General features: G+C 40.1%; 1 protein-coding gene across 1 annotated transcript in view; it reads left to right on the top strand.

The window, feature by feature from the left end:
* Nucleotides 1-26,091, top strand: part of LOC121875995 (protocadherin Fat 1-like) — a gene marked incomplete at its 5' end in the record, with an annotated part of 192,474 nt that overhangs the window by 12,760 nt on the left and 153,623 nt on the right. Inside the window, one exon of the mRNA XM_042380838.1 lies at nt 2,907-3,111. Coding sequence (XP_042236772.1) covers nt 2,907-3,111 — 205 coding nt within the window. The remainder of the gene's footprint in view (nt 1-2,906; nt 3,112-26,091) is intronic.

Genomic DNA, 26,091 nt, shown 5'->3' with positions numbered 1-26,091 from the left:
CATATGAAGTGAGATTGTCCTATTAAGTTTCTGTTACTGGATCCCGTGTCCGAAATAACGCGAGATGAGCTGAAATACTGTGTTCGTTCGAGGGCTAACGGGGATGAGCAAGTGAGAGGACAAGTGTTGGTGTGTGAGGTACAGTAGTAAGACCTGAGGGAACAGTGTGTTGGTGTGTGAGGTACAGTAGTAAGACCTGAGGGAACAGTGTGTTGGTGTGTGAGGTATAGTAGTAAGACCTGAGGGAACAGTGTGCTGGTGAGTGAGGTACTGTAGTAAGACCTGAGGGAACAGTGTGTTGGTGAGTGAGGTACAGTAGTAAGACATGAGGGAACAGTGTGTTGGTGTGTGAGGTACAGTAGTAAGACATGAGGGAACAGTGTGTTGGTGTGTGAGGTACAGTAGTAAGACATGAGGGAACAGTGTGTTGGTGTGTGAGGTACAGTAGTAAGACATGAGGGAACAGTGTGTTGGTGTGTGAGGTACAGTAGTAAGACCTGAGGGAACAGTGTGTTGGTGTGTGAGGTACAGTAGTAAGACATGAGGGAACAGTGTGTTGGTGTGTGAGGTACAGTAGTAAGACATGAGGGAACAGTGTGTTGGTGTGTGAGGTACAGTAGTAAGACATGAGGGACATGTGTGCTGGTGTGTGAGGTAAGACATGAGGAACAGTGCTGTGTGTGAGGTACAGTAGTAAGACATGAGGGAACAGTGTGCTGGTGTGTGAGTACAGTAGTAAGACATGAGGAACAGTGTGCTGGTGTGTGAGGTACAGTATTACCTGAGAACAGTGTTGTTGGTGTGTGAGGTACAGTAGTAAGACATGAGGGAACAGTGTGTTGGTGTGTGAGGTACAGTAGTAAGACATGAGGGAACAGTGTGTTGGTGTGTGAGGTACAGTAGTAAGACATGAGGGAACAGTGTGTTGGTGTGCTAAGTGCAGTAAGACATGAGGGAACAGTGTGTTGGTGTGTGAGGTACAGTAGTAAGACATGAGGGAACAGTGTGTTGGTGTGTGAGGTACAGTAGTAAGACATGAGGGAACACAGTAGCCACGTATATTGGTGGTAAAGGGAACTTGATAGAGTGTCTTCTACTGTTTAAGAAAGTTTGGCGATCTTTTTCTTTCATGGATTTTGTTTTTCACTTGATATCGGTAAGGCCTCTCAACACATGTGACACGAGGCACTACATGGTCACTCAAACCTCTTTCGTCTTAACTATTATGTTTATCTGATTCGGGGCGATGTATTGACGTTCTCTGATGTACATTTCTGATATCAAACTCTCCACAGTGCCTCACGATTGGTGCTCTTAGTAGTCACATATGTTAGGTCCATCTCTGTTAACACACGCTTCACATGTCATGCCCGTAAACATAAAGTGTAATCGTATTTAAATGTTTATTTTATTTTCATCTATTTTAAGCGTTGAATGTGTTTGTCCCCAGATGCTTCATATGTTGTACACCTCACCTGTCTTGCTCCTCTCTGTGCACCAACACCTGTCATGCTCCTCTCTGTGCACCTCACCTGTCATGCTCCTCTGTGTACACCTCACCTGTCATGCTCCTCTGTGTACACCTCACCTACCATGCCCCTCTGTGTACGCCTCACCTGTCATGCTCCTCTCTGTACACCTCACCTGTCATGCTCCTCTCTGTACACCTCACCTGTCATACTCCTCTGTATGCACCTCACTTGTCATCTTCAACCTTCAAACCCAGTTACCATACTCCCTGTATCATACATCCTCACCCCAGCTGTCATACTACCCTATATCATACATCACTCCCCCAGTTGCCATACTCCCACAGCATCATACATCCTCACCCCAGTTGCCATACTACTCTGTATCATACATCACTCACCCCAGTTGCCATACTACTCTGTATCATACATCCTCACCCCCCAGTTGCCGCCTCCCTGTATCGCACATCACTTTCCACCCCAGTTGCCATACTACTCTGTATCATACATCACTCCACCCCAGTTGCCATCTACTCTCCCATCATACATCACTCACCCCAGTTGCCATACTCCCTGTATCATACATCACTCACCCCAGTTGCCATACTCCCTGTATCCTCCATCACTCACCCCAGTTACCATATACCTCTGTATCATACATCACTCACCCAGTTGCCATACTCCCCTGTATCATACATCACTCACCCCCAGTTGCCATACTCCCTGTATCATACATCCTCACCCCCAGTTGCCATACTCCCTGCTTATCATACATCACTCACCCCAGTTGCCCATACTACTCTGTATCATACATCACTCACCCCAGTTGCCATACTCCCTGTATAATACATCACTCACCCCAGTTGCCATACTCCCTGTATCATACATCACTCACCCCAGTTGCCATACTACTCTGTATCATACATCACTCACCCCAGTTGCCATACTCCCCTGTATCATACATCACTCACCCCAGTTGCCATACTCCCCTGTATCATACATCACTCACCCCAGTTGCCATACTCCCCTGTATCATACATCACTCACCCCAGTTGCCATACTCCCCTGTATCATACATCACTCACCCCAGTTGCCATACTCCCCTGTATCATACATCACTCACCTCAGTTGCCATACTCCCCTGTATCATACATCACTCACCCCAGTTGCCATACTCCCCTGTATCATACATCACTCACCCCGGTTGCTGTAAGTCACACGTTAAAACATACACCATGTAATATATTACTTGGGTGCCAGAAATAGCACCTGACAAACATCGCTAGTGTCACTTTACCTCAGGTGTCTCACAGCAGACGTACATCTCATTAACATCAGGTACAGGTCCATATACACTAATTTCAGGTGACATAAATTTCAGATATTTCTGAGTAGCTCACCACCTGGCCTAACAAACGCTGTTATTTTCTGCTGCAGGTGTACGTGGAGGTGGAGGACGTGAACGACCACATCCCCCAGACGGAGGAACCGTCGTATCACACGTACGTGGCTGAGAACTCCCCGCCCGACACCTCAGTCATCACCCTTAAGGCCATGGACGGGGACCTGGCGCCCTCTAACCTCTCGCTCGCCATCACAAAGGGCAACAAGCTCGCTCACTTCAAGATTAACCCCCACACAGGTAAGGGTCGTCTCATCTGTCACCGCTAATGAGAAATAATTGTTGAACGTCGCTTATGCTGCAGGGAAGACGATTAAGGTTAATTAGGATATAATTAGACTTTTTCTATATTTTCTTTCATGCATAAGCACAAACACAAGCCTAGATGGACATACACATGCAAGTGCATACGCATGCATACATACACTCACATGAACTTTTAGAAATGTTATATCATAGGTGTACAACTGTAGGGGAGCCTCGGCCGCTTCTTTTTGAGAACCTGTACACTTGGTTTTAAATAATTACTTTACTATATTACAACACCAGACAAAAATCCTTTACTGGAAACTAATGTAAGAAAACACAATTATTCATTATTTATATTCCCTCTACAGTACACAGAAACAATCATGCAGATAATCATAATCCAAATTTTAAATGATTAGCATTCAATTAAACTGTATCTACTTAAACATGTTATCCCCATTTGGCAAAAATGTCAATTTTCGTTTTAACATTAATCGGGCGATTATCCTTATTTCACGAAATGTGGATATATTTTATTTCAATAACTTAATGAAAATTAGTTCAGTATGATAATATTTCTTGTTTTTCATGTAAATTTTCATCACTTATTATAATGTAACTTAACGTAACCTAACGTAACCTAACGTAACCTAAGCTAACCTAACCTAACCTAACCCTAAATTAGAGAGTTATAGGAGGTAAGGTCAGTTCAGATTAACTTACCTTGTTTGTTCAGCAATGGAGTGATAGTCTGTTTGTTGTATGGTTAACGTTATCTACATGATCTTCCAGACATTCAGATCACTTTGAATGTTCTCAAGTACAAGAAATGTAATAAACTAAAATATAGAAGTCATTTGGATGTATCACGTAGAGAGTTCAACATTTAGCACTTCAGTCATGACTACTCACTCCAGTATTTATAGAAGCCATCAACAAAAACCTACTCAATATCATATACTTTGCCTGCCTTAGAAACACACCAACTCTCACTTTGGTAATTTCGTAACATAACTTAATAGTTGTAGCTGTCAACCTTTACACTGCAAATGATAACATGAGATATGAGTTCACAACAAGAAAACAGAATTACTACAACCTTTCATCACACTCATCACGACAATTATAACCAACACCATAACTCTTCAACATACACATCACAACTACCACAATCATCATCACTACAACCCTTCAATATACACTTCACTCAGTCACTATTATCACCATAACTTCTCAACATGTACAGCATCACATTCACTATGTAGTTGTGATAATGAATGTGATGCTGTACATGTTCAGAGGTTATGGTGATAATAGTGACTGAGTGAAGTGTATATTGAAGGGTTGTAGGGATGATGATTGTGGTTGTTGTGATGTGTATGTTGAAGAGTTATGGTGTTGGTTATAATTGTTGTGATGAGTACAACTCCAACTATCACCATTACAACTTTCACTATCAACACCACAACTTTCACTATCAACACCAAAATATTCTCTATCACCACAATACTCACTATCACCACCACAATGCATACTTTCACTACCCCAATACTCAGTCGCCACCACAAAACTCACTATCACCACCACACCATTCACTATCACCACCGCAACAACCACAGCACAATGTACCAGTAGAACACAAGCATGTTAACTTAAACGACAACAAGTAGTAGTAGTGTCCATCACTAGTGGACAACGCCTGTGTGTCACCTTTGCTGTTATGTTTGGTTAAAGCTGCTCCAACCGCCAGTGGGTTATGAAGCAGCGGTTAGTGTCGTACAACAGTTAAGTTTTAAAGCTGTGGGCAACATAAAGTGTCGTCATAAACTTATCTTGGCTGGTACTTCTTATATTCATCTTCAGAAGGCGTCGTAAAATACCTAGTGTTATTTTATAAAGTACAGTAACAAGTTTGGTGTGCACATGTTGCCTTACCCAGTTGAGGTTAAGTTAGGCTGTGATCTTTTTAGTGAGTGAGGAGGAGGAAGCTGATGTGTACGTGTGAGCCTCACTAACGTGTCTAAAATACCGACAGAGCTTTGTCAGTGAAACTTTTGTATATTAACATGGAATTATTAATTTGTAGTGTCAGCTGAATGAGAACTTTAAAAAAATAACGCAAGCTCTCTAGGCGTCAATCGTAACGAGTGAATGTTTTTGAAGTTTTTGTCCGGTGATGTTAATTAAAAGACTACCATCTTGGGATAAGTTCTATAAGATAATTTACAAAATAAATGTCTCAGAGAAAAACATGTAGAGAAAATACCGAAATTTTTAATAAAGCTGCTCATTAGGGTGACAATAGTGCATAGGGGTGAATTTCTAAAATTGATTAAATGGAATGGCCATTGGTCCAATACTGCGTACCCATGAAAAAAGAACACAGGCGAAATCCTGGGTCATTTGGACAATATTTAGAGGTAGCTCAAGTCAATTGAAGTTTTATCCTTTTGGCAAAAAATACGAATATTCATAATATGCCGGTTTATTTTAAAATTTACATATTGAGCAAGTTTATGTGTACACTGTACATATAAATGATTAATTCCTTTTTAAAATGAAACTGCAGTGAACACGCTTACATCAATGGGTGGGAGAGGTGTGGACAACCCATTCATTGTTTTCGCTTTTTGCTTGTAAGGTCCTGTTTTGATGTCCCTGGTTGTGACCGCCTCTGCTCTTCAACAACCTGCAGCAGATGTTGACGCTGGTCTTCACTCTTCGTGATCTTGCTGTTGAATGCCTGTATCAAGGCAATCCCTCTCTCTGCAGTGTCGTTGATGACTCTGAGACCACCCACAACTGCGACGCCAGTTTTGAAGTCTTCATCATCAGACCATGTGTCAGGTTCCTTGGACAAAAAAGAAGTCTTCATTTTGAGACTTTCAAATAGAAAGTTTGATCCTCTAGAAGCAAAGTCTGAGAGCTGCTTTGTGGGAAGGGAAGATGTGGCAGGAAGAGCAGCACGTTTTGGTGAATCCTCGGTCGCCTTCCTCTCAACGATTGCCCGAACTATGTTTGTCTTCATTGTTGCATTAACTTGTGGATCGAAGAGTGCAAGACCCACCAAGCCTTCACTGAGGTACCACAGGTGACGACCGAAGACTGTGAGACATGTTCTTGATATTTTGACGTCGTGGTACTCTGACAGGTCTTGGAGGAGCCGCAAATCATTAGCAGGAGCGGAGGATGGAACGGAGGCCGTGAACCATGCACTGACATACACCTCTAGCACAAAGAATGTGAATCGTTTCAAGCCTAATGTCTCACGAGCAGTTAGTTTAAACTGATTAGCAAAAATCAGGATCTTCATGACATAAATGAGCTTAGCCATCCACCATGCTCGGTGAAGTGCTCCGGGCCGTTGGAGATTAAACTTGGGTAGAGCTCCATCGAGACACCTGATTGCTAGCTCCAGTACCTCACGGTAATCATCACGTGGCTGCTGCTTCTTGCCCAGATGATGTTTCCAGCAACAGATGAGGTCATCTCGTTTCTCGTACAAACTTGGAGGGAGGTCTGAGAGAGGGCTGTAGTCATCTTGACTGATGTCCTTCCACTTATGCTTGAAGCGAGAGAAGAGAGTATTATCTGGTCCAGAGGAAGGCCCCATGCATTCCACATACGCTTTCTCGGCAACAAGCTCAAGGATGTGGTGACGACACGCGAGATGCAGAAGACGGCGGCCGAGTTTCTGCTCCAGAATGACACATGCCCCCGACAAGTGCCCAGTGTTTGAAGCTGTTGTGTCAAAACTGAGTGCTGAAACATTCTCTGATATTTTCCACTCTTCCAGCGCTGCACTGACTGCTGTAGCAATGGCCTGTCCAGTCCCTGACAATAGTTTCGGGACACCAAGCAGCTTTTCAGTATTGATTCCGGAGACAAGAATGGCGATTCGGTCAACACTCGCTCCTTGTTCATCAGGAATAATTTTTCCATCCCAGTGCACAGTGAGCACTTCACTAGGTTGAAATTTTTCTTTAATTTCGTTGGCAATCCCAGAACGGTGGGTCGCTCGCGAAGTACGCACTGTCTCATAGTTTAAAACTAGTTCCATTGGGTCATGACCTAGACTAGCAGCCGTGGCACTGACGATCCGGAGAGCAGAGCGGTGACTGATCCCAGTGCGGTCCAATGTACTTGACAATTCAGGGGTGATAACTTTGAGAGTAGCACGTTTACGATTGGAAGAAGATACCACTGGTGATATCGCTAGGGAACTTGTAGATGATGACGAGCTTGATTGTGATTCTGTTTCAGACGAAGAACCCAACTCATCATATTCAAGAGCAGAACTGGCTTGATTCTGTTGTAGAGATTGCTTACTCTTGCTTTCTTCCCGACGCTTGATGGAACAAGCAATCTTTTTGTCTACTCCTGCCATTACACCTCTTCTCCCTTTTTCTCGTTGCGCTGCCAGGAATGCTCGGTCTTCTTTGATGGTCAAGAGCTGCATTGCCTTGGGGTGGGCAACATCGAAGAGGTCCTCTAACTCATCACAAAAAGTTTCCTCTTTCTTACGTTGTGTGTCTGTAGTGCGAGTGCAGTTTTTCTTAAGTCCCTTCCACATTAAAAAAAGATCCACTACCTTTCGTCCAATACTCTTCTCAGTTATGGTAGGAATCCGTGCTTTATTCCAGAAACTAATAACCGATGCTGCAACTTCACTCGCAGAATCATTCACTGTTTTCTTATGTTCATTGTGACCGTGGAAAAACAGACGTAGAACATCTCCTCTTGAAGGAAGTTGTGCACCCGTGATTTCGGTTATGTGTTGACCAATGAGCCAAACTTCAGTTTTTGAACGTGTACTCTCCATTGAACCTGAAACAAACAAAAACATTTATGTAACTTATGTTGTTACTGTTATGCAAACAACAGCACCCATAAAGCATACGGCATGCAAGATCACTTGTATAAAGTTTTTAAAGTGTTATATACCTAAATTGATGCATTGATTTTAGACAAAGACAATGGTACTAACCGTAATACTGCAACAAGAGCGACGCACACACACCCACCGTCACGTCTCACACACAACTGATGCTACTGTACCAGTCAGACACTGGCACACAACCTCTTCCCCCTACCCCGACTGACACCCGCCTCTCCCTCCCCTCTGCATTGCCAATAGCTGCACCAGCCAAAATACTCATTACTCATTTTTAGAAAAAATGTTAGGAACAACTTTAGTTTGAATTTGCATTCTACATATACCTGCAAAGTTTCATAGTAATCAGTTCATAAATAAAGAAATTAGAAAAAATCAATAATAATTTCAGTAGTGTTAACTTCAAATGGCTTGAGCCACCTCTAAATATTGTCCAAATGACCCAGGATTTCGCCTGTGTTCTTTTTTCATGGGTACGCAGTATTGGACAAATGGCCATCTAAAAATAAAAACTTTCACTTTTTATTGTCACCCTACTGCTCATTGAAAATCGCTGTATTTGTTATGTGGATAAAGACAGTTCCATGGAATACAGGATGTCTGCAGTTCTCCAGTTTTGTATTACAACAGATTACACTAACCCTTTGGTACACTAAAAGGCACTGCGCTCGACTGCCTTATTTCCCCAACTGTAAATTTATCTACCTATTTACATCTGAGTGCCCCGCGATCGATCCAGCGACTCTTAGTATAGGAAAAGAACGCTGAAACCACTCGGCCACTGCGCCATTATTGCCATAGCAGGACAAATAACAAAGTAAATAATAGATTAATAACGTTCTGACTTGTTCTATAATAACTGAAACGAAGATAACATTATTGTTTATGACACACATTTCCTTGGAAAATCGTAATGTTTTATGTAGCGCCATATGGACCACGAGAGGAAAATGTTCCCTTTCAGATAATGACTTTCAACTAATGCTATAACACAGTAGCTACTCATACTTAATGCTATCTTACTCAGTGAATATAAAATTATGTAGAATAACAGTATTTTTCAAAGCAAGACGTTTTAAGATCAGAGATAATAACTAATATAAGGAACAAATATATAAAACTACATTTATACTGAATTAAAGTTCTGACAATTACAGCAAACCAAGTTAATTAAATTTAAATGTTAATAGCTACAGTACATAAACACAAAGCTTTAATTAACATTTAATTAACGTTGAATACAGTTGTGTATTAAAGGTAACAGTAATTACTGAAGCTCCCAAAACTACACAAGTTCCAACAGTTTTGTGGTGTTCTGTTTGTTTACAGTTTCCAGTTCAATCCCCAGGCAGGGTGAAACTGTGGGCAAGTTTCTTTGCGCCATTTGCCTCTGTCTACCCAGCAGTAATTGGGAACCTGGATGCTAATCGATTTGCGGATCGTGTTCCGGAGAAATGGTTAGCCAGTGCAGTTGGCGAGTTGTTGGGTCTTCTTGGACTATTCCTTGACACTGGGTCATACAACTCATTAACTTGGGTGTGGTTGCTCTGTTGGCAACAGCTTCTACACCTTAAACAAATTCACGCCTACTGTAGGTGGCCTTTGGGCCGGCCATCCTCGTTACACGAGGGGCAACCATTAATAGAGAACTTATACAGTAAAAGTGATACCCTTATTGTTGTGGGTCTAAACGAACAGTCACAACAGAATTAATAACAACGTTGTGTTTACTGTTCACATCTGCCCTTACTGCCATGTATAAAAAAATATAAATATAGCTCAAACATATAACAGAAGAGAAGGTACAGGAGCACTTCACCATAACCTCCAGGCCTTGAACTGATGCCTCAACACAGTCCTTTATTGCTTTAGTCCTCATACTTCCCCTGACAGTGTAACTCACACCCTACACACGTCTCTTATAGTGTTGCTTTAGTCCTCATACTTCCCCTGACAGTGTAACTCACACCCTACACACTCCTCTTATAGTGTTGCTTTAGTCCTCATACTTCCCCTGACAGTGTAACTCACACCCTACACACGCCTCTTATAGTGTTGCTTTAGTCCTCATACTTCCCCTGACAGTGTAACTCTCACCCTACACACTCCTCTTATAGTGTTGCTTTAGTCCTCATACTTCCCCTGACAGTGTAACTCTCACCCTACACACGTCTCTTATAGTGTTGCTTTAGTCCTCATACTTCCCCTGACAGTGTAACTCTCACCCTACACACACGTCTCTTATAGTGTTGCCTTTAGTCCTCATACTTCCCCATTCAACTCTCACCCTACACACACGCCTCACTTATAGTGTTGCTTTAGTCCTCCTTGCTTCCCTGACAGTGTAACTCTCACCCTACACACTTCTCTTATAGTGTTGCCTTGTAGTCCTCATACTTCCCTGACGGTGCTCACACCTACACACGTCTCTTATAGTATTTGCTTTAGTCCTCACACCTGACAGTGCTTAACTCACTACCACACGTCTCTTATAGTGTTTTAGTCCTCCACACTTTCCTGACAGTGTAACTCTCACCCTACACACTTCTCTTATAGTGTTGCTTTGGTCATCATACTTCCTGACAGTGTAACTCTCACCCCTACACGTCTCTTATAGTGTTGCTTTAGTCCTCATACTTCCCTGACAATGTAACTCACACCTACACGTCTCTTATAATTGTTGCTTTAGTCTCACCTTTCCTGACAGTGTAACTCTCACCCAACACACTTCTCTTATAGTGTTGCTTTTGGTCCTCATACTTCCCTGACAGTAACCAACTCACACCCTACACGTCTCTTATAGTGTTGCTTTAGTCCTCACACTTTCCTGACAGTGTAACTCTCACCTACACACTTCTCTTATAGTGTTGCTTTAGTCCTCATACTTCCCCTGACAGTGTAACTCACACCCTACACACTCCTCTTATAGTGTTGCTTTAGTCCTCATACTTCCCCTGACAGTGTAACTCACACCCTACACACGTCTCTTATAGTGTTGCTTTAGTCCTCATACTTCCCCTGACAGTGTAACTCACACCCTACACACGTCTCTTATAGTGTTGCTTTAGGCCTCATACTTCCCCTGACAGTGTAACTCACACCCTACACACGCCTCTTATAGTGTTGCTTTAGTCCTCATACTTCCCCTGACAGTGTAACTCTCACCCTACACACGTCTCTTATAGTGTTGCTTTAGTCCTCATATTTCCCCTGACAGTGTAACTCACACCCTACACACGTCTCTTATAGTGTTGCTTTAGTCCTCATATTTCCCCTGACAGTGTAACTCACGCCCTACACACGCCTCTTATAGTGAACGGTAAACGGGATCCCTTAAGCTTTATTAATGGAGATGTACAGGGTGTCTATATCGCTCCCGAGAGAATTTGAGTAGATGATGATATGTGGACAGAGGAACATTATGTGTTGTAGACGTGACCATCTATCATTGTTGTGGATATTTTACCATCACATACTGTAGCTTCCCTTCGTTCATCATTCTGTAGTTAGCGTTAAGGTCATCTCAGGTATAAGTTAACCAAGGCAGAATATCGGATGATTGTAATTTTCACTTTAGTGTGTCTGTGTGTGTGTGTGTGTGTGTGTGTGTGTGTGTTGCGTGTGGATTGTACTTGTAATACACAGTAAGTGGGTACATTCTCTGATTCCTAGTGAGTGGGATTAGTAACTTGTGTTTGCATGATTAGTTAACACAGCCGTCTACACGCAGCTAACATACAGCAAAATATTATCTTTCTCTTGATTATTCAACAACAGGCTGATCTGGGCGTCGTAATTACTGGGGTTAAATACTGGAGGTTTGATGATGGCGTAATGTGGGTAATTGTGGCTCCGCTGCAGCGCTCTCTGTTAATCCTTCTATTAAATTACCTCATAACAAAATTATCCACCGAGCTTTCACAGAGAACTGACTCGACAAATATTCTTTAATTTCCTGTTGGTTAATGACGGATATTTTCAGGCCATTATTACTTTCACAAATGTAAGATAATAAGTTTCTACATAACATTAAATATATCGTGTTGTTTATGTATTATTGTTCTGAAAACCTTAAACATTGCGGTGAAGATTCTTAAAGATTGCGGCACGATACTTAGGTACTTTAAGAGTAAGACTTGATAGAAAGATTATTAATTAAGACTCGGTAACATGAACAAATAACAATACGTTAAATTAGACCATGACGTTGGCAATTTTGGCTATAAAAGAAATGCTGGAATAAGATTACTTGTTAATGATTCATAACTCAAAAAAAATTATAATTAATTCACTGCTTGTGTTTGTTAGCTTTACTAGCGGGAATTACGAACACACAAACACACACACACACACACACATTCCGACAGCCCTCGTCCGAGAATTGCTGTTCGACACCACAACCGCATCCAGCCCATACGAGCACGTACTGATCGCTATAAGAACAGCCCGGTCCCAACCATTGTAAAAATCATCAATAATTTGTAATCAACCAGTGTATTCACTCCCAGTCAAACTTACCTTTTTGCACTGTCACTATGTTGAAATGCCTTGTAGTATGACCTTCTCCCCACTTAGTCATTATATATCATATTTATATCACTTATGTTATTTGTGTATTAGTTGTCAATCAAGTGACCCATTCCCCAATTATGCAACTGTATATTTTCAGCCTTCCGGCTGCCATGCTCTTTCAATAAACCGTTAATTATTATTATTATTATTATTATTATTATTATTATTATTATTATAATTATTATTATTTTTTATCATTATTACATATTATTATTATTATTATTATTATTATTATTACATTATTATTATTATTATATATTATTATTATTGATACATATATTGCACACACACACACACACACACACACACACACACACACACACACACACCCCACAGTCCCCTAGTGACCTCAGGCCAGTTGCCATTACTCCCATACCCAGTCTACTCTGTGAAGACTTTGTTTTTGAGTGGGCATTTGCTAGTATTTATCCACAGCAATTTGTCAATATGAGGACCTCCTCTACATCACACTGCTTAGTTAGTTTCCTGGATTTCGTCCACAAAAACCTGGAGAAACGTAAGACATCACTGGCCGTTGCCCTTGATGACTTCAGGAAGGCTTTTGACCTTGTTGATCACCCCCACTGTTATCAACAAGGCCATTGCACTAGGGCTGCCCACCAACCTGGTCTCATGGCTCACTGATTTCCTGAGTGAGTGTCATCAGGCAGTCAGGTACCAGGGCTCTGTCTCCACATTCCAACACCTCACCTGCGGTGTTCCCCAGGGGACCAGGATGGGACCACTGTGCTTCCTAATCCTGATCAACGACGCTCTATCGGACACTCCTCACAGGTGGAAATACGTGGATTACTGCACTGTGGGGGCTACGGTGAACAACACCTCATCCTGACTACTCATTGCTACAAGGCACCCTGGACAGGATACAGGCATGGACTACGGAGAACAAGGTCACCATCAATCACACCAAAACCGTAGTCAAGCACTTCAATACCGCCACCACTCCAGTGCAAGCCCCAATTAGTGCAGTCTGCCAAATTCCTGGGTGTAACTATAGACCACAAACTGGACTGGAAGGCCCATGTAAACAATACTATCAAGGCAGCCTCGTACCGACTCTACATGCTACGACGACTCATGTCACTTGGGGCACCCACGCCAGAGCTGAGGACTATCTACAACGCCTTTATTCTCCCTAAATTAACGTATGCGTCACCAGCCTGGTCGTCTTCTCTCAACTTTACCCAACAACGTCAGCTAGAGAAGTTACAGAAGAGGGCCTGCAGAATCATGCTCGGCGCAGACTACTCCGGCTACAACAACGCTCTCTCCACCCTGGAAATGCCATGCCATCCCTCAGTGACCTCCACCACCACGCACTAGCAGGGTTTGTCAGTGGACTACTGCACCATCCTCTTCATCGCCACCTACTGCCACCGGCACTCCCCTGCCCACCTCGCGCAGTCCGCCACTACAACAAAATTCAGCCCATAAGAGCCCTCACTGATAGACATAAGAATAGCACCATCCCATCTATTGTTAAAATAATAAACAGCTCCTCATTTATGTACTGTACAGCCCTGTAAATGTATTGAACGTATATTATTATCTCTAAATCACATGTAAGTTTGTATATTTTCAGCCACCGGCTGCAACTCTATTAATAAACCGTTTATTAATATTTTTTTATTATTATTACACACATACACACACACACACACACACACACACACACACACACACACTACCTAGAGTGCAGCTGGAACGGGGAGGGCAGGAAGCTCAAGAGAATACTGCGAGTGACAAATATTGTTGCATCTCAAAAGTTCAAAGTTCAGAGACACTTAGTATCTGAGGCACCAATGCTCCTAAGTGCATCCAGTTAATTGTTCCAGAGCCTCAGCATGCTGTAGGTATCCAGAAGGTTAATGTTCTTGTACATAAACTGTGAAGATGGAAGGAGTCTTTGAACTGTGAGTGTAACTCTTACCACGACATGTAAACATACTGTACTGTATGTGTGAAAATAGTAGAAATGAATAAACAAAAAAAATGTAAAACAGATTCATAAGAAAGTCGGGGAATGTTCTAAACTGAAGTAACCAGAGATAGTATATATTACATCCAAGGAATGCGGGTTGGTGCTTTAAACATTTCTTAGAATTGTACAACTGATATTCATAAATCAGAGAAATAATATTTTCCTCAGAATTAGCTTCACTCCGACAACACCGGAATCACACAAAACATAAAACAATACAAAAAAGGATATTACCTATTTAAAATAAGCATCAACGTCAGTGTTTACAAGACAGCGCTGTGAAAATAATTGGTCATCATTTTCTATAATAAGAGTGAGGCAGCCAAATTAATGAGTACCACTGCACTGAATTAGCACATGTTATCTTGTGACTGACATTCATCCTGTGTAATTAAACAGAGTAACATGCCTTATCTGTCATGACTTAGTTATTGTTAGCTGGGAAGACCATAATTTACATATAACCCCATATCACACCTCATTAGGGTCGTCAACATCCTCTTAATTATACGTGGAACAAGAACCCAGGACAGATGGTGAGGTAACTGTAGGAGAAAATACCAGGACCAAAAAATCACAAACTTAACTTCGTCTTAACCTAATGTAACTTTGTTTAGGTTATTATGAAAGATGTATTTATATCTCATGACTGTTTTTCTAGCCAAATTTTTACTCTCTTTGACTCTCTGAACACCACTGAGGCAGCCAGCCAGTTCTGCTGATAGGAGTGTAGTCTCCCAAATACTGTAACTCATGTGTTAAGTCTTCCTTAAATAGGGAGAAGATTACAGTAAAGTGCCACGTGCAACTTTAATGCCAAAGTGACCATCACACTTTTTCCTCGTCGTATCTACTGTAAGTCCGTGAGTTGGATTCTCTTCTCTCCAGTTGAGGAGGACGGGGGAGAATTTAACGTATGAGCCTTTGTGAATTCGTTTTTTGGATTTGGTAGACCCTGCTGCCATATGGCATCATAAAAATTGTGACCAAGTCCCAGGTTGCTGATCTGAGTTCTGCCTCATTTACACACAATTGCAGGGTCTCAATTGTTTCTCTTACTATTGACAACACAACATACAAACAGTATATTGTTTCCCACTTTTGATCTTTTGTTCAAATTTGTATATCTTTATTATTATTATTATTATTATTATTGTTATTATTATATTATTATTATTATTATTATTATTATTATTATTATTATTATTATTATTATTATTATTATTATTATTATTATTATTATTATTACAGTATTATTATTATTATTATTATTATTATTATTATTATTATTATTATTGTTATTATTATTATAATTATTATTATTATTATTATTATTATTAAATTTTCGCCTCCCAGGCCACAATGTGGGTCAGTGACCTGTGCCCGGGTGGGCTAATCCCTGTAAAAAAAGAAAATGCGCCATATGGTGTGTGGCAAATGTCGTGTGGGAGCATGGCCGCCCTTGATAATAGCTTGACATTCCACCTGTATGTCAAAATATTGATTATTTAATCACTGTTCAGCAATTTTACCTAATTTCACAATTTCCTTTATATAAAATGTTGAAATCAATCATCACCGGATGTTCTATCTCTCATAATTTTAATTGTTGAGTGAATAGTTTAATTACTAACCTTGTTACGCGCTTAAAGACCTTCGTTGTTAAAGTGCAGTAGTATTATCATAACAACAACTTTGTTTTGTCTATTCGTTCACTTGGCTCAGTACATAGTGATGAAATGTTGTTACAAAATATTTAATATTTTTATTCATCTTCGGAAATTTCTAAATAATTAAATGCACTGAGATTTTTTGTGCTGTAAAGTTTCTAATAACAAAATTTTATCCAGTAAATAGAACCATTAAATATTCACCACAAATATTCTATGCCTTATAACTGTTTACTAATTAAGGCTATTTTCTGGGTCACTCATTGTATCTCTTGATTCATTTGATGTTCTGTTACATAATAATACACTCTTACAACTCTTCAGCACTGTATTTTCTGCTCGTGTTTCATGTAACCTGTCGCGTTATATTACAAGTGTTCTCTGGTGCCGTGAATCCCTGAGTGTAAAGAAAACGTGACGTCCGCTCACCACGAGAGAAAACAAATCTTGGTCTATATTAGGGGAGGGGGGACTGCTCTAGTGTCGAGAAGCGTTTTGCACACACTCGTTAAGCATTAGCAGGGGCGGATCCAAGAATATGTAAAGGGGGGCTCCAAAAAGTTGTGGATGAAGGAACATGGCGAGCCCACCCAGCTAGGGGTTGGGGGGGGGCGGCACTGTAAGCTCCCAGAAAGTTTTTGTTAAATCTGAATAATATCATGTGCATTTTGAGGCCATTTTAAAGCCTTGTGCACTTGGTATTAAGAGATATTAAGAGGCCAATAATAATTACTTTTTTTACTATACAAAAACGCCACAGTACAATACTGTATTAAAGAAAAAGTATTGGCATTTTCTGATGAAAAGGGGATTCCGGACCCCCAGAATCCCGTGGATCCGCCCCGACTAGTTAAGCATCACTTAAACAAAACTGTTGCTGGACTAGTCACTAGTATAGTTACTAACCTTGTTACGGGCTTAAAGACCTTGGTTGTTGAAGAACAGTAATAACATAACAACAAGACAACTTGATGAATAGCAGACAAGTCACGTGTTGATTTCTAGGAAGGTGTAAGACACTTATGATTTAATCTGCATCACATGTTCCATCTAGTTTCTTTGGTGGCCCCGAATCCACTGAATGTGGGCAGGAGGGTCAATACTGTAAACATAACATTGATATGGGAGTAAGCAACAATATAGATCATTTTTCAGACGTCAACAGTAGGCCATATAGTTTATTTAGATGAAGACTCGCGTAAGGTACAAATTTACTCAAAAAAATTATTATTAAAGACCAAAAAACGAAAATAAATGTGGTATGAAATACAATTCTTAATGGTTAGAACAAGTTACCAAGTAACACCAACAACGCTGTTGCGCTGGGAAGTTTCATATATATATATATATATATATATATATATATATATATATATATATATATATATATATATATATATATATATATATATATATATATATATATATATATATATATATATATATATATATATGCATATATATATATATAAAATATAGGACCCTAAATAAAAAAAATATCAATAGTGAGAAACAATATACAAGGTATGTATGTTGTGTTGTCAATAGTAAAAGAAACAATTGAGACCCTGCAATTGTGTGTAAATGAGGCAGAAAGTCAGATCAACAATATTTGTGATGCCATATGGCAGCAGGGTCTACCATTAGACAACACATTATGCTTCCAATATCCCAATATCTTCCCAGGCATTGACCATCCTTAATATAGGCGTTTATTGAAAGGCGTTTAAAATGCACGGAATAGCTAACGCGTTAACTATTCTGTATGCGCAGACGCTTCTGCTGAGTTCTGCGCATGACACCTTGAGAGGGAAACGCAAACACGTTACATAAGAACATAAGAAAATAAAGAGTCTGCAATAGGCCGGTTGGCCTGTGCATGGCAGCTCCTGTCGAGAGTTACTACCACTCTCTATCATCCATGAATCTATCCAGCCTCCCTTTGAAACTTTCCAGCGTTCCAGCACTTACTACAGAGTTGCTAAGCTTGTTCCACTCGTCCACCACTCTATTTGTAAACCAGTTCCTTCCTATCTCCCTCCTAAACCTAAACTTATCCAACTTGAATCCGTTGTTCCGAGTCCTATCCTGCTCGGATATTATAAGAGCTTTATCTATATCACCTTTATTGATTCCTTTCACCCACTTGAATACTTCTATCATATCTCCCCGCACTCTTCGTCTTTCTAGGGAATGCAAGTTTAGTTTCTTTAACCTATCCTGATATGGAAGGTTTCTAAGTCCCGGAATCATTTTCGTCATTCTTCACTGCACCGACTCTAGTGAATTGATATCCATTCTATAATAAGCGCACCAGAACTGAACGGCATAATCGAGGTGCGGCCTGACTAGCGCAAGATATAGTTGCAATAAGACCTCTGCACTCATATTACTTACACTTCTAGATAGAAAACTCAATACTCTGTTTGCCTTATTTCGAACATTAACGCACTGTTTTCTAGGCCGTAGGTCCGGGCTTACAAGTACCCCTAAGTCTCTTTCACAAGTCGACTTCTCTAGGTTGATGTTGTTGAGGTTGTATACATTGACAGTATTTGTTCTTCCAATATTAAGTACGCTGCACTTGCTGGTGTTGAATTCCAGTTGCCATTTTTCAGACCACCCCTGCAGTTTATTTAGATCCCTCTGTAATGCATTTGCATCCTGCCCTGAATTAATCTGCCGCCCTATTTTGGTGTCATCCGCAAACTTGCTTATGTCACTGCTGATCCCAGTATCTAAATCGTTTATGTAGATTATGAAAAAGAGTGGGCCTAGTACTGACCCCTGGGGAACCCCACTGGTTACACGACCCCACTCAGATTTAACACCAACTACGCTGACCCTCTGCGTTCTATCGGTGAGCCATGATTTTATCCAATTTATAACTTTTCCCTCGATACCATGAGCCTTAATTTTTCTCAGAAGCCTCTGATGCGGTACTCTGTCAAATGCTTTGCTAAAGTCTAAGTAAATAACATCGTAATTTTCGTCATTATCTACTACCTCGAAGACTTTCCTAAAAAATTTCAGCAGATTTGTTAGACAAGATTTTCCCTTTGTAAACCCATGTTGAGAGTCGTAGATTAATTTGCTTTTCTCTAAATGCGATCGGATGTTATCTGCTATAATTGATTCAAGAAATTTCCCCACTACTGACGTCAAACTGATCGGCCGGTAATTTGACGCTGATGCTCTGTCTCCCTTTTTGAATATGGGTACTACATTTGCCTGTTTCCACAAGTCTGGCACAACTCCGGTGTCTAATGATTTTGTAAATAAGTTTACGAGGGGTCCGCTAATCTGTTCCCTACACTCTTTCAAGACTCGAGGGAAAATTTCATCCGGCCCTGGGGATTTTGTCTTCTTTAGTTTATTTATCTTCTTAAGAACATCCTTTTTTCTGATAGTGATATTCTTTAATTTCTCTTCTTCCTTTCCCTTAAATATCAGTTCCACCGCTGGAATTTCATCGCGAATTTCCTCTGTGAAAACTGATAAGCAGTAGCTGTTCAATGCTTTGCTTATTTTTTCACTGCCATCAGGTATTAGCGTGTGCAGCGCCCGAACATCGAACAACCAATCAGCGAGTTTCTCCCACTAAAACAGTGGGTAAATACGCGGATCATGGCCATTTATGGAGAATATTTGGATAAATATTGAAGAGTTGGGGGATGTAAGGCAATAAAAAACTGTGATTTAATAATAAAAATAATTCTATATACGGTAGTATATTGGATAGGACCTAAAACAAAGCGTATGGCGTGAAAGAATTGTATAGGATTGCACCTAATTAAAACCTGTTTTGGCTCCCCCTGTTTTTAAGTGGGCGCTGTCCGATTTCATTAGCCGTTGGTGACTTTGGTGTAACATTATTGATAATTGCTCAAATATGATTGAAACCTTAATATCATTACTCATAAGATACTTTAAATAAGGGTGAGCAAGTTGATTACAGTTCTGTAAGTGCAAAAATTAAGACTTAAACAAACCTGAAATTCGTCGTATTTCTTGTATAAACATGCGAACACCTAGCCGTGAGAGACAGTGGTGTGGTGTGGTTTCAGAGTCCGGGAGAAATTACAACGGGTCCGAGTTTTGGGTTATTCTTATTTATTGTTGTTTGATTGATTTTTTTCCTTTTTTGTCTTTCTTTTCTCAATTTTCTATGTATTTTCTTCACTATTTCTTTCCGTATTGTAACCAAATAACAGTTAACCCAATTTTATTGTTTTCTGAAGACTGTGTTGTACAACAGTTATTCCCAAGATGCAGTACAATGAAGTATTTTTTAATGACAGTCCGGGAAAGCTAACGCGTTAGCTATTCAGTGCATCAACAAAAAACGCCTTATGTCAGCTTCTACTGCTCCGTTGAGGATGTCTGAAGAGTAATGAGCATTTCTCACGAAAGACTAGTTAGAAAGGTAGAAGCACATGGCATCAAAGGTAATATCCTTAAATGAATTAGGGCGTGGTTACAGGACAGGAAACAGCGAGTGAGCATTAACGGCACTAAGTCCCATTGGAGCAACGTCACTAGTGGAGTTCCCCAAGGCTCAGTACTTGGACCATTATTATTTATTATATACATAAACGACATAGATATCGGCATTGACAGCAACATAAGTAAATTTGCTGATGACACTAAAATAGGACGTGTAATTAAATCTGACGAGGACTCCGCAAAACTACAGGAAGATCTAAACAAATTTTTCGAATAAAATAAAATATCTGGGTATCATCAACAAACATGATACAGTAAATAATATGACGTAGAGCGTTTTTATTTATTTACTCGTATTTTTTCATGAAACTGAAAAAATACAAGTTATAAGGCAATTGTTATTCATATATCCATGATAGTAGGTAAGTTTGTCCATATTTTAAGATAACACTGACCCTCCATAATCCATGAGTTTCAACCCTACAAATATAATATACTTGTATGAACCGAGACACCATTTTGTGCACGTACGTAAAGTAAATGCCCAAATTTCCATTGTTTTTGGTCACGATTTCTAAGATCTCGATTTCGGTGTTAGTGCTTCAGTACATCACTGCTACACTGCTACACACAATTGAAAAACAAAACAAAATCTTATAAAATAATTTGAATCAACCTGTATATTTGCATTTGACTATTTACTCTTGTTAATAGTAAGAGTGTTTGACAAAAAAACGAGAAGAGTTTGTTTTATGGTGAGTTATATGATGAAAGGAAATTTGGGGGAAAACAGTCTGATTTTGGACCACTTAAAAAAAATCTCAATCTGGTAATAGAGGAAGACAGTCATGGAGCTCTGCTCCTTGATGTAGATGTTGAGGGCGAGATGGTGACGGATTATGTGATGTTTATGATGACATACATGGAAGGGACGACTCTCCTGGGTTCATAATATTGGACCTGTATATTTTTTTTTCTTGCAGAATTCCAGCCAAAATCTTAGGTACAGTAAGAATTAGAGAGAGAGAGAGAGAGAGAGAGAGAGAGAGAGAGAGAGAGAGAGATTGTTGTATTACTTACATATTATATATAATTGGCTGCATATTGACATTGTATGTATAGTATACCCATTGTACAAGCTGTACAGCTATTTAATATTCACTCAATGGCATGGACACATTAATCGAATCAATATATCGAAGTTACTAGACACTGACTCTCGGACACAAACATGAAATGGATACACTTCCCACCTTAAGTAACTCACCCTATGGATCGCTATGACAATGACTCACGTGTGACCTGAGGGAGGCCCAGCAGGTGCTGCTGGACTGTGTCTTCTGTGGGAGATTCTGCTAGCTGGGCTCGGTGCTGGGGATGGAAGTTTCCCTCCCGACCTCGACTAGTGGCGAGCGTTACTTCTGTCTTCTTCGGAGTTTTGTCTCTGGGAAGGAGTTGTCGGCCCCTTCCTTGTCACAATAATAATCCGAATGCTAATGCCTCGTGGATGGAGCTGCAGGCTCTTATCTTGGAGATCTTCAGCCGGAAGATGTCGTCACTAATCTGGGTGTGTCTGGGCAGGTGACAGGCGTACTGGCTGGAGGGTAGCTTCTTGAGTAACCCGGTCATGTCGCCGGGTTAGCTAATCGCGTGGCAGTGACAATTCTGATTAATTGTGACCGTAACCCCTCTTGGGTCAGGTCTTAATCTCCCTGTAGGGTGTGTCAATCTATCTGGGTTACCACGTAGACACATACTTACTGTTATATGTGTTGTATTTCTCTGGGCTGTAAGCTGTGGTCTGATAAAAAACAATCATTACAAGGTATAGGTGTATAAACGTTGTTATTAATACCAAGTCAATATCTGTATCATACAAGAACAACACACTGTACACTACTTGTGTTTCCATAGAGTTTTACAACATATTAATTAACTGCGTTGTTGATTCACTTTCTAGCGCCGCCCACCTGATAAATCACACCGTTTCAGATAGTTCAATCGAGATTTACAAATAATATCCAATTGGTGTAATGCTTGGAATGTGAAAGTCAATCCAAACACGATCCCGTAAACACGATTCATCATTTCTATTGATATATTAAAAAAGGTAGAAAAACAAGAATTAGTCAGTTACCTTTGGCTCCTAACTGAGAAACTCATCTGATATCCTCTGCCAACACAACAACACATTGTCAGAAAGGCATTATCACTTGTGGCCCAGAGATGCATTAACGGGTTTCTGCTGCCGTCCCTGGAATATTTATCACCAGTGTTCTCCTCGACGTGTCAGGCACATCTTAAGCTAATGGATAAGAAATGTTAACCGTATCATCATTTGTACGAGTAATGGCACTTAGTTACCTCTGGCCATCGACCATCGTGTAATGTTTCACCACCTTATATAAATGTGTGATAATGACAACCACACAACGTATTCATTTCTTTAACACTTATTTAACCCATTAAATTAAACACAGTGTTCAACCAATGCGTCGCTCAAAAAACTGTAGAGATAGTTAAGAAAATATATCCCAACGGACGAAGTATTCTGACAACCCTACCGAGACAACAGGTGTCACAGGAGAATATCTTCCATATTCTGCACTGCATTGTAACGACCTCCTTAAGATGGCTTCAAGTAACAGGAACTTAAATCATGTTGTATAATGGGGGAATTTCTTCATATCACACTTTCGATTTTATACAGCCTTATGTGTTGTGTTTTTCTTATACAATAAAATATTCCTATACATATTTCTATATTCCTATAATAAAAACATGTATCGGATAAACAGATGAAATAAGAGACTAAACCGGGTTAATCCAACCTAAGACATAGTAAACAAGTGAGCCATGTTTATGAGCCGTAACTGCAACCCACGTTTAAGAGTTCAATTGTGAGCTATCGTTATGAGTTCAAGTATGAGCTATGTTTATAAGTTCAAGTGTGAGCTATGTTTATGAGTTCAAGTATGAGTCTATGTTTATGAGTTCAAGTATGAGCTATGTTTATAAAGCTATGTTTATGAGTTCAAGTATGAGTCACGTTTATGTAATGAGAAAAAGAAGAAAAAGCAAAATATGAGAGAAGTATTTTATAGTAGTCATACGAACATGCAAAACTTTATAGAGAGAGGAACACACAGCAGGAGTTGACCAGCACTGACTAAGGGAGAGGAACGAGTTGTACAGGGTAAAGAGATGCACAGTTTAAACCATCGCACACAAAGGGTTAGACCGTTAAATCATCGTCAACAAAGGGTTAAATCATCGTCCACAAAGGGTGAAGTCATCGTCCACAAAGGGTTAAATCATCGTCCACAAAGGGTTAAGTCATCGTCCTCAAAGGGTTAAATCATCGTCCACGAAGGGTTAAATCATCGTCCACAGAGGGTTAAGTCATCGTCCACAAAGGGTTAAATCATCGTCCTCAAAGGGTTAAATCATTGTCCACAAGGGTTAAATCATCGTCCACAAAGGGTTAAATCATCGCCCACAAAGGGTTAAATCATCGTCCACAAAGGGTTAAATCATCGCCCACAAAGGGTTAAATCATCGTCCACAAAGGGTTAAATCATCGTCCTCAAAGGGTTAAATCATCGTCCACAAAGGGTTAAATCATCGTCCACAAAGGGTTAAATAATCGTCCTCAAAGGGTTAAATAATCGTCCTCAAAGGGTTAAATCACCGTCCACAAAGGGTTAAATCATCGTCCACAAAGGGTTAAATAATCGTCCTCAAAGGGTTAAATCATCGTCCACAAAGGGTTAAATCACCGTCCACAAAGGGTTAATGGTAATTGGAGGAGTGAGGTAAAGATTCACACCCAGTACGTGACACATTGTTCAGGGTATCACACAGTGTAAAAACCTCTTAAGGTAACACAAAAACTTTCTGACAATATACATGTGTGTGTGTGTGTGTGTGTGTGTGTGTGTGTGTGTGTGTGTGTGTGTGTGTGTGAAATATTATCTTTTTGTTCCTTGGTAAATTCAAAGTCAAATCTCTCAGACAAACAGCTAAAATGTATATAATTTTAACCTCATATTATCACAAGGCCCAAAGACGTTGATCTGGACTCCATATACACACTTAGTATATCAAATTATATGGTACAGTGGGTAATGCTCTCACCTGCCAGTCTGGGAAGTGTGGGGTCTGAGTCATCCAAATAGTAAGGTGTTTGATCGTATTTACCACACGATGTTAGGTGTTCCTGGTTACGCGTATATACAGTCGGCAAAAATAGTTCTCCAAGCTCTAAGGGTTATACAATATGACAAAACGAACGAGAAATCTGAATAATTGCCCTCCGAGGACGTTTTAATGTAAGTTAAATTACTTATTTTCATCTGTAAATACTATAAAGAACAATATATATTATTACGTAATATTGAGAGTCACTTCACAACCAGGCCTACCAACCATTCTGAGCTGACAAGAACCATAGTGTTCATTCTGAAGTCTGTCGCCCAGATGTTCCAAAACTTTTGTGGCGACTTTACACGATACTACTGAAATAAAAATAAAAAGAGGAATTGGGAGGCTATTTTCATTATTATTTATACATTTTCTTCACCCACGTATAAAGTCTACCAGAGTACGAATGGTGTTGGTGAGAAGAGTAACTCAAACATGGCAGAGGTGTTCCTAAGATTATTTATTATTTGACAGTTGTAAAGTACCTGCTGGTGTGCGTACGTGCGTGTGTGCGTGCGTGCGTGCGTGCGTGCGTGCGTGCGTGCGAGCGAGCATTCGTGAGAGCGTTCGTGCGAGCATGCGTGCGTCCGTTCGTGCGGGGAAAAATATATTTATTGTATAACGTTGCAACAATACCCGTTATCATCATCAAAAATAAATTACATGAAATAAAATACGATAACATAGATATAAACTTCTGGATACGACACATAACAGTTACATCACAGTATATATTAATTAATTCATTAATTTGAATATTTCTTTCTTTAAAGTTGTTGAAAAATCTGTGGTGAAATTTTCAAGAATAATGGCTTTAGCTATTGGGTTAAAATAGACGCAACTTCAAGGATTAATATATTTACCAGCTAAGAAGAAGTTTATGTCACTTTAACAATGAGACGCACAGCTAAGTTGATGGCGTAGCATTGAGAAGTCCACTTGAATCTACCCAGGCCAATTCTTCTCAGTTACCACGAAACAAAATGGTTCAATGATTGTGTTTCAGAGTTTAAAGCTGGTATGTACAGACGATACACTGGTGATAAACTTTTCCCCTTGGCGTAGTAGTAAATAGTTGACTTCAAATCAAGAGTGAAAATAAATCACCTTTTTTGGAGAAACACGTCGAAAAGTCAAGGGACCTCTTTTGTACCTTAGTTCACAAGAAGACAATATTCGCTGGA

This window comes from Homarus americanus, unplaced genomic scaffold (genome assembly GCF_018991925.1).
Source record: "Homarus americanus isolate GMGI-L3 unplaced genomic scaffold, GMGI_Hamer_2.0 scaffold19952, whole genome shotgun sequence".
Classification (NCBI taxonomy): domain Eukaryota; kingdom Metazoa; phylum Arthropoda; class Malacostraca; order Decapoda; family Nephropidae; genus Homarus; species Homarus americanus.
The sequence above is the reverse complement of the archived record's forward strand: the minus strand, read 5'-3'. Positions and strand labels throughout refer to the sequence as shown.